Consider the following 9908-nt stretch of genomic DNA (forward strand, 5'->3'; position numbering starts at 1 on the left):
TAAGTGTATATTAAGAGAATGACTAGAGCAGATATCAGGTAATATATCAAGATATGAGATATGAGATAAGATAATACCATTCCAAGGTGTTGGAGTATTTATAGCCGAAGATAGGTTCCAAGAAGGTACAGCCGGCTGAATAGTATTCCTGTTCTGCCAACTGTGGGCTACGCACATGCTATGCTGGTGGTTGGTGGGTAGGCAGCGGCTGATAGTGACCAGGCCGGCTGTGTACTATTCATGTTCCACCCACTGCAGGCTATGCACGTCCTCCGACAGGTTGGTGAGTAGGCAGCGGCTGATAGTGACACAGTACAAGAGCGTGCTGCTCGTCATACTGTTGTCAGTGAGCTGTCGTATCTTTGGTCAGATCTTTTGTCCATACCTCGTCAGGTACAGTACAAAAGATCCTCCAGTATCGTACGGACTGGCTCATTTGGGTGGGAGTTTTCCCGGCTTTGTGCGGGAGTGTTCCCGGCTTGCTCATCTCCTCTTCAGGTGACTACTGAATTATTTAAGAGTTAAGTGCCTTGTGCGTGTAGCCTTGCTGCGCGGGTAGCCTTCCCTGATGGCTTAGTATCCGTTGCTGCGGGAACAGGCGGAGTACGTCGACCATTGGGAGGCTTTTCCTGCGGGAACAGCTTGCGTACTGCGCGTAAGGACGTCACGTCTCTGAACATGGTGGGTCCTGCGGGTCCAGTTGGTTTCTGCGCAGACGTCTCTCTTCAAGGTGAGTCTGCGAGTTTAGCCTTTGCGCAGATGTCCCTGTTGCAGGTGAGTCTTGCGGGTTCAACTGCGCAGACGTCTCTCTTTGAGGTGAGTCTTGCGGGTCCAACTGGGCTCTGCTGGGACCTACCTCTTCAAGTCCCCCAGTCCAATGTTCTTCTCATGAATTACTAATAAGTGAGGTGAAATTTTGGACTTAAGCAAAGGGTTTTGAAAAGGGTTTAGTTTTAAGGTTTTCCATGGGGATTCTTCCCGCGGAAGTCCTAATGTCACGCAGAAATTCCCGACTTTTCTGCTTGATCTTTGGGTATGATACGGGTAGGTCTGTAACCTCCTCGCAAGTCAGGAGCGTTGAGTTCCACTTGTATAGATTCTCCATGAGGTTTTGGTAGTTTTGAACATAGTGATCAATTATGTTAAACAACCAATTCCATCTTGGAGCTTCACACAATCTAGTTCTCGACGTTCCCGCTATGCGGGGATGTTATTCCCGTTTCCGCAAGCATGGCCCAGAAGATCCTTCTTGGTTTCATTTCCCTGTGGAGTGCTAGGTATGTGAAGGGTTTTGCCTTGACACTGTACCCGCACTCGTCTTATAGTTACTTTACTTCCAAGGTATTCCTGGCTTCAATTCCCTGCGGGTGCTAAGTATGTGAAGGGTTTTGCCTTGACACTGTACCCGCACCCGTCTTATAGTTACTTGGTTGCCGAGGTATTCTTGGCTTCAATTCCCTGCAGGTGCTAAGTATGTGAAGGGTTTTGCCTTAACACTGTACTCGCACCTGTCTTATAGTTACTTGGTTGCCAAGGTAATGGGTATAGTCCCGCTTACTTTTGAATCATTTTTTTTTTTTTGAATCTTTTTGAAATTTGAAGAGTTGGTGAAAGGATAAGAACAGTCCAGACTGTTGAAACGTCGTCCGACGGTTTCTTCTGGCAGTGTCAGGACGTGCAGGAAGTTATGGCGACGTGACAGTATATGGTCATTCCAAACGATTTTTCAGGCGCGTGGGCGCGAGTTTTCGGGCGCGTGGCCAAGAAGTTTTCGGCACGCGTCCTGTCAACAGCTGTTGCCAGCTTGCTTTTTCCACGTGTCATAGTTTCATTGCACCAGTGTTTTCCTCTCTCTTCCGCATTAAATTCATCGCATTCATTGCGATGAGTATATAAAGGGGGAGAGTGCATCTTAATCCACACTTTCACTTCTTTCTTCTTCAAGCGATTTCCGGCGAATACTCTAACCTTCTGTCGAGCATTCTCCTGAAATCGTTGCCTTTCGTCCTTCCAGAATGTCTTCTTCCCATGATGTTGAGGCTACTGCCGAGGAGTCTGACATGTTCGTCGAGAATCCGTCGTCCACTTCTGATAAGGACGATAAGAGTACTGCTGGCGAGTGCCAGTGTGCTCTTCCCGTCGGCCAGTATCAGTATATCGTCAGGAAGTTCATGCTCGAGCCTTTCGAGCTTGAGTTTCCTGAGCCACACCAGACGGTGTATGATGCCCTCAAGGGCAAAATAGGGGTGTATGCTACATTCTTCATCTATGGGAATCTCAGGTTCCCATTGACGAAGTTTGTATACCGTGTTCTGGAGAGACACGGTGTGCACCTGACAGAGGTACACCCAATGGCGATCGCAAAGATCCGCCATTTTGAATGGGTGTGCCTCATTCTGGGCGTGGAGCCCCATGTCGACCGCCTGATGACCTTCTATTCTTGGAGGTGCATCCAGGGGTGGTATACCTTGGTCAATCGGGTCAAGGGTCAGAAGATCTGCGCAACCGAGCGCAGTCTTCGGTCTTGGAAGCGGGAGTTCTTCTATATCTCCGCTCGCGTCGTCCCGATAGCGATGACGTTTAAGAACGGGAGAGCTCTCCCGAACCTTCACGCCTCCAACTATGAGGAGGCGGAATGGTTCGCCAAGATTTCTCTGATCCAATCTCCGGTTTACCGCTTTGCGGAGTCCGGGATGGTGATGCTCGGGATGAGCCGGGTGTGGAAGAATGCTGGGGCGGAGGCGCCGCAGATTCCCATCGTCCTTGAATACGGTTTGAACTCTATCCCTTACGGTATGCTTCACATCTTTTTGCTGATTTAGGGTTTTTCCGCTAAACTGTTTTTTCTTTTTTCAGAGGGAAACGATTTGCAATCGCTTCTGTACCCGCGGGAAGCTGATGGTCCCGCTCGGATGGGTACCCGTGCTCTTGATGAGAACGAGTTGCCCATCTTGGAGCAAACGAGGGATCGGTTTGTGGAGGTCTACCCGCCGGGCCACCCGATTTTGAGCGCCACGCGGCCAGGTAAGGAGTTATTTAACCCTCGCCCTCTCAATGCTGAAACCTCTGCTGGAATTCCTCTAATTCTGTCTTCTGATGAGGAATCCGCAGACGGTCCTTTCTTGACGCGGAAGAAGAAGTCTGCTGGCGGAAAGGGCAAGGCGAAGGTTGCCTCCACCGCCGATCAGGGGAACCGGTCAAACTCGGAGACCGAGAGTGAGGAGGCGGCGGGGAACCCAGGTGGTGTTGAGACCACTGCTCCGGAGGCTGAGACGACTGTCACCTCCGAGCAGCCCAGGACGACGACGGTGACCGGTATGAAGAGGCCGGCTCCATCGGGTTCGTCCCCGCCCGTTCGCACCTTCAAGCTCAAAAGGACCCGTAAGTACAAACTTCCTTCACTTTTAACTTCATATCTTTCCGCAATTATACTTATATATCTTCTTTGTGCAGGCGTGGATGCTACCGCATTCCAGGGTGGAGCGGGGAGGAGCACCTCCGGACCCATGACGGTAGGCTTGGTCAACCTACCTGAGGCGATGACCCAGGTGACTGCGCCTGCTTCAGTTGGTTCAGTTGCTCACCCAGTTGAGCCAACTGTTCCAACTGTGACGACATCTCCGCCGGCTGTCAGTGCCATATTCACTGATTCCTTCACTGGGCCGGCAGTGAGTGTTTCTGTGGATTCTTCCGCAGCCGCGGCCACGGTTGTGAGTTCACCTCTGGTGAGTTCACCTCCGTTGGTTTCCACCGCAGCGGCTTCGACCGTGCCTTCCGCGCTGGCAACTACCTCGCCCCCGGCCGGTTCAGCAGGTATGTTTGGGGCTTCAAGCCAATCTGTGCCTCCTTCCCATCTGCCTGACCTCTTGGATGGATATCCGTTAGGTTCAGGTGATGGGTTCGGCGGCTACCGGCCTGTTGTCGACCCTACAGGTGCGTAGGGTGAATTTGGCCTCTTTTTTTTTATCTTTTCCTAACCGCCTTTTGTTTTTGCAGTGTCGGATTCGAATGAGGTGTTTGTTCCACGGTGGAACATCCGCCGGGGAACCACCCTTCGGACGCCTGTAGACTGCGTCGAATGGGCGCGCCACGCCGCCCCCGCTGGTGCGTTGGGGGAAGCCATGTCAAGCTACCAGGAGGGTAGGCTGACAAATGAGCTCCGGATTCTCCTAGCCCGGATGCAGCCGCGCGTCGAGCTTCTTTGTCATGAAAACGACAAGTTAAAGGCAGCTCGGATTCAAGAAGTAGCTCAGGCGCGGGCTGTCCGAGAGGAGAACAGGAGGCTCTCCGCTTTTGCTGCGGAAGAGGAGAAGGCCTTCAAGGCCCTTGAGGTTGAAGTTCAGGCCCGTCTCGAGGCCCGTTCCAAGGCTGCCCAAGCTGTTAACGAACAGCTTCGGCTGGCTAAGGAAACTGCACGGAACGCAACTGAGAGGGCCACCAAGGCTGAAGCTGTTGCTGAACCTCTACGCCTCGAGAATGAGGAACTTAAAGCCAAATTAGAGAGGCTCCAACAGGCTCATGATGCCTTGGCCATGGAAGACGCCAAGAAGCTTCAAGAGATCTTGGACCAGAGGGGCGTGCTTGACCATACTGAGCGTAAGCTAAAGGGCGTCGAGGAGGCTGCGGCTAAAGAAGTGTTGCTTGCCAACCTTAACAAAAGTGAAGCCGAACGCGCCCGTAACCAAGCTCAAGCTGCCCTCCAGGAGGCTCTGGTTACCAAGGAATGGCTTCTACGAGAAGCGTTGTCGCAGGTAAGCTTTGCTTCATAATGTCTTCACGCTTTTCTTTATACTTAGAAAAGGTTTTGATACTTGTATTTTTGTTTTGTAGGTTGTGCATCGGGTCTTCACAGATACATCATATGACGATGCCATGAGCGCAGCCCTCAACGCTTCTCATGAGGATGGGGAAAAGGCTGGCTTCCTGCTTGGTCTAGGGTTCGTTGAGAAGGGCATCCCGCCTTCCAACTTCCCTTTATATGATGTTGATACTGAAGCTGCTTATGACCAAGCAGTGAACCAATATGCTGCCTTCCCGCATCCAGTGGTGGAGAAGGTGAACGAAGTTGCTGCTGCTGATGATGGGTTAACCATTCTCAAGACCTTCCTTGAACCGCCACAGCCAAGTGATGGTGCGGGTACAAGTGGGTTTGGAGGAAGTGGTCCTGAAGCTTGAACCTTTAGATCCCTTTCCACTGTTAGGATATGTTTGTTTTTGTATAGATTTACACTCTTGTAGGCGAGTAGATACCCGGCCATTCTTGTAATACTTGAATTTTTCTGGAATGTAAATCTTTTGTGCGGGTAGGACCGTCACTCTTGCTTTATAAACGTTATACAACTTGCTCATGCATATTATAGTTTAATTTGGCAATTGTTTTGCCGCATAAACAATATATGATTCGCTTGTGCATACTTTAGTTTAACTTAGCAATTTCTTAAGTACTTTGAATAAGTTAACCTATCAACGTGGCAGATAATAGGTTAAAGTTTTGCTTCCTCTTTCGTGATTGTGCGGGTAAGACCGTCACTTGCACTTAGTAGGATGACTAAACTTTACCTATATCTGACCTGCGTGGAGGTTTTCCTCATTTTTTCCTTGAAGATATTTTCTAAGTGTTCTGAATAAGTTAACCGTTCGACGCGCGGTTGTCAATAGGTTAAAGTTTAGTTTCCTCTATCATGATTTGTGCGGTTAGGCCCGGCACTTTCATTTAGTGGGATGACCGAACTTCACCTATGACTGACCTGCGTGAAGGTTGGCCGTTTTTTGTGTTTATGCGGGTTTTGCCGCCTTCCACACGCAACGATTTCTTCACACTTATGCGGTGAAGACCGACATCAGTGTGGAATAAATTAACCGTTCGACGCGCGGTTATCAATAGGTTAGTTCGGTTTCCTCTATCATGATTTGTGCGGTTAGGACCGGCACTTTCATTTAGTGGGATGACCCAACTTTACCTATAACTAACCTGCGTGAAGGTTGGCCGTTTTTTGTGTTTATGCGGGTTTTGCCGCCTTCCACACGCAACGGCTTGCTTTCCCACTTATGTACGCGGTGAAGACCGGCATATCAGCGTGGAAAGTTCATAAGTATAAATATAAGACCAGCGTCAATGTGATAAGGAGAATCATTTCCATTAAAAGTGGCTCTGGGCCTTTTCTTTTACAAGTTTGGAATTGATCTACATGCAGGCTATGTAATTGAGCTCCCTTCCATGTTCTTGGGAGTGTCATCGAGCCTTTCGAGCCGATATGCGCTTGGTTCGGAATCTCGTTGTTTACGCAGTATGTAGTCTCCAACATTGAAGCTGCAGTTTTATTCGTGTTTTCCCCAACTGGAGTTCTACACGCATTAGCCTGCTCAGCGTTCATTACGCCACGAGGTGCGTCAGCGTCCCATCTCTGACGAATGTCTCGATGATGTCTTTCAAGTCTATGCATTCGTCGGTGGTGTGGCCTTTTGTCCTGTGGAAGTCACAGAATTTGCTCTGATCAGCGTTGTGACGCTCTCGGATTATTGGAGCCTTTGGCCATGGGAGCCTCTCGGTGTTGAAAATCTCGGTGACGCTTTTGGTGAGCGGCGTCCACCGGGGGTTCCGATTCGACGACTGCCTGTTGTCCTTTCCGCCTAGCCGAGGGTGCGAGCCGGATGAGGTGTCGAAGTTTACCCTTGACTGCCAAATACCTAGCTTCCTCTTTTTGTTTAGTCGGGCGGTAAGGACGTTATTTTCTCTTGTTTTCTGGGTGTAGAGGTTTGTGCTTTGGGGAAGATCTCTACCCAATTGCTTTTCCGTTTCCGCGAAGCGTTTAGCTGCTGTCATGATGGCATCCCATGTGGATGGCATGTCATCTTTACCCGTTAAGGTGCGGATGAGCTCTGGGTCTTTCGCGCCCTGGATGAAAGCAGCGCGAACAAGATCTTCGCTAATACTGCCCAGACTTAGCTTCTTTGAATTGAAGCGCGTGATGAAGTCTAATAAAGACTCATCTTCCTCTCGGATGCAGTTGAGGATTGTCCATTGTTCTTCAGTGTACTTTCTTTGTTGACTGAAGTGTTGGCTGAACTTCTGTTGGAAGTCTGCCCAATCGTAGATGTGGTGGACCGGTAGACGGTCGAACCACGCTCTGGCTGCTCCAACCAACGTCATCTGGAACATATAACACCACGTGGGTTCCGTCCAGTTGCTGACGGTTGCCCCCGCTATGAATCTGTTCAAATGATCGTCTGAGTCGGATATACCATCATAGGTGCCGATGTTTGACATCTGTTTGGCACTTCTTGGGGCGATTGCTTCCGCAATGTCCCTTGCAAACTTGGAGGTTCTCGCATTTGCAGCTGTTGGTCTAAAGGTTTTGGAGAAGTCGCGTGGGTTTCCCCCCGCGTTCCTTGGTTTGAAGGTGACTCCGAAATTCCTTCTCGGTTGGAAGTCCGTTTCCTTACGCTTCCCTTTCGCCCTATGGCGAGGGTTTGCGTCGGTGTCGGATTCCTCTGAGTACTCGCACTCACTACTCATGTTGAGCTGTTGAGCGCTTCCAAATTCGTCAGCCTGTTGGATGGAACGTAAGCGTTCGTCCAACTCAGCTTGGAATTCCTTCTGACGTGCTTCCGCCCACGCTTTAACTTGTTCAAGTGTTTGGCGGGGGAGCCTCGTCTGTTGTTTCTCCAACTGGGCATCGGTGAATCCCAGGGAGAAATTTACTGCACTTGCCCCGGCTTGGGTAACCGGGGTAGTGTTCGTAAAATTTACTGCACTTGTCCCGGCTTGGGTAACCGGGGTAGTGTTCGTAAATATTGTGTGCTCGCCGGTGTTCCCCCCAGTAGCTGGGGTTGTGGTTACCGGGGCTTCTTGGTCACTCGTTGGCCTTGGAAACGGAGTAACCTTAACCATCTTTCCAGAAGTTTGAAAAAACTGAAAAAGAAGTAGTTCTAGCTTTTATCCCACGGATGGCGCCAATGAAGAAACACTAAGTGACCCCGGGCAGATTACGGATAATCTGGGGGTTAAGTAGATGTTTCCCACGAGGGGTTAGATTCGGCAAAGATGGTTCTTCTGATGACCTGCAAAACACACCGTGAGCTCGTCACTGAGAAGGGGGGGTACCTCCTTGTGACCACCCTCCGGCGTGATAATCAGACTAGATTGCTCTTGAATATAAGTGTATATTAAGAGAATAACTAGAGCAGATATCAGATAATATATGAAGATATAAGATGATGATACCGTTCCAAGGTGTTGGAGTATTTATAGCCGAAGGTAGGTTTCCAAGAAGGTACAGCCGGCTGAATAGTATTCCTGTTCTGCCAACTGTGGGCTACGCACATGCCATGCTGGTGGTTGGTGGGTAGGCAGCGGCTGATAGTGACCAGGCCGGCTGTGTACTATTCCTGTTCCACCCATTGCAGGCTATGCACGTCCTCCGACAGGTTGGTGAGTAGGCAGCGGCTGATAGTGACATACAGTACAAGAGCGTGCTGCTCGTCATACTGTTGTCAGTGAGCTGTCGTATCTTCGGTCAGATCTTTTGTCCATACCTCGTCAGGTACAGTACAAAAGATCCTCCAGTATCGAACGGACTGGCTTATTTGGGCGGGAGTTTTCCCGGCTTTGTGCGGGAGTGTTCCTGGCTTGCTCATCTCCTCTTCAGGTGACATTACTGAATTATTTAAGAGTTAAGTGCCTTGTGCGTGTAGCCTTGCTGCGCGGGTAGCCTTCCCTGATGGCTTAGTATCCGTTGCTGCGGGAACAGGCGGAGTACGTCGACCATTGGGAGGCTTTTCCTGCGGGAACAGCTTGCGTACTGCGCGTAAGGACGTCACGTCTCTAAGCATGGTGGGTCCTGCAGGTCCAGTTGGTTTCTGCGCAGACGTCTCTCTTCAAGGTGAGTCTGCGAGTTTAGCCTTTGCGCAGACATCCCTGTTGCAGGTGAGTCTTGCGGGTTCAACTGCGCAGACGTCTCTCTTTGAGGTGAGTCTTGCGGGTCCAACTGGGCTCTGCTGGGACCTACCTCTTCATATATCAATGGGGTTTGGAGACTATGTTTCTAGCAACACCGAACGAGACGTGGCGGTGAAGGAGCGGCTCGTGACTGAATGGGAGGTCACGAACCGCCGTAAACGCCAAGCACAAGCGTTAGTGGACCGGTATCTAGACCTTGGCATGAACATCAATGATGCAACAACGGTATATAACTACAACTATAACTATAACTATATATAATATATTAATAATACAAGTTACATCCTTTTAATGATTTATTGATAGTTAAAACTACTATTGTTACTATTAAGGTTGTGAACATATTTTCTAAGTATGAGGATATCATGGTGGATGAAAAGATGGTCCAAGACGGGGTTTTATCGCCGGACGATGGCGAGAAGCCATGGAATAAAGGTTTGATAACATTTGGAGCATTTTTAGTGTTTGGTAGTGCTCCTATACTTGCATTTATCATCCTTATTCCGTTCACGCACAATGACACGCATAAGTTTATCGGTGCGTGTATTTTGTCTGCGCTTGCATTGGCAGCTCTTGGAGCTGCCAAAGCGAAGATCGCAGGACAGAATTACGCGTTATCAGTGTCCAGGACCTTGTTCAATGGCGCACTTGCGGGTTTTGCAGCTTATATGATTGGATGGGTGCTTAGAGATGTGGCTGGTCTAGAAGATTAGATATGGAGTGTCAAATTGAACTCAAAAGTTCAATGCACAACTTATTATCTTTTGCTAATGCTAATGTTCTATATAAGAATTATGGAATGACTAAAATACCCTCAAGTGCTCTTAAGTTTTTGGATGTGATGGGTACAAAATGGTGTCAAGTTTTCATAGGTTTAAGCAGAAAGAAAGAATCTTTTGTCTTTTAATTATTTTAAATGTTCAAAAAGTATTTTCATTAAAGTTTGAAT

At 49.1% G+C, this 9908-nt stretch overlaps 1 protein-coding gene across 1 annotated transcript; it reads left to right on the plus strand.

Moving 5' to 3' along the window:
• Positions 1 to 9022: 9022 nt before the first annotated feature.
• LOC143625369 (uncharacterized) lies at positions 9023 to 9908 on the plus strand. Its single transcript, XM_077095711.1, has 2 exons — positions 9023 to 9184; positions 9292 to 9908. Exons 1-2 carry the CDS (start codon positions 9023 to 9025, stop codon positions 9670 to 9672), a joined length of 543 nt encoding a protein of 180 aa, XP_076951826.1. The 3' UTR covers positions 9673 to 9908.

The sequence above is a fragment of the Bidens hawaiensis genome, unplaced genomic scaffold, assembly GCF_021521415.1.
Source record: "Bidens hawaiensis isolate Kalapana, Puna unplaced genomic scaffold, B.hawaiensis_p1.1 tig00004105_1, whole genome shotgun sequence".
In the NCBI taxonomy this organism is placed as follows: domain Eukaryota; kingdom Viridiplantae; phylum Streptophyta; class Magnoliopsida; order Asterales; family Asteraceae; genus Bidens; species Bidens hawaiensis.

What these genes read in the sequence shown, in the direction of transcription:
- LOC143625369 (XM_077095711.1), top strand. Translation starts at nt 9,023, where the DNA reads ATGGGGTTTGGAGACTATGTTTCTAGCAACACCGAACGAGACGTGGCG. An exon ending in ACATCAATGATGCAACAACG is followed by an intron (nt 9,185 to 9,291) that starts GTATATAACTAC and finishes GTTACTATTAAG; the next exon opens with GTTGTGAACATATTTTCTAA.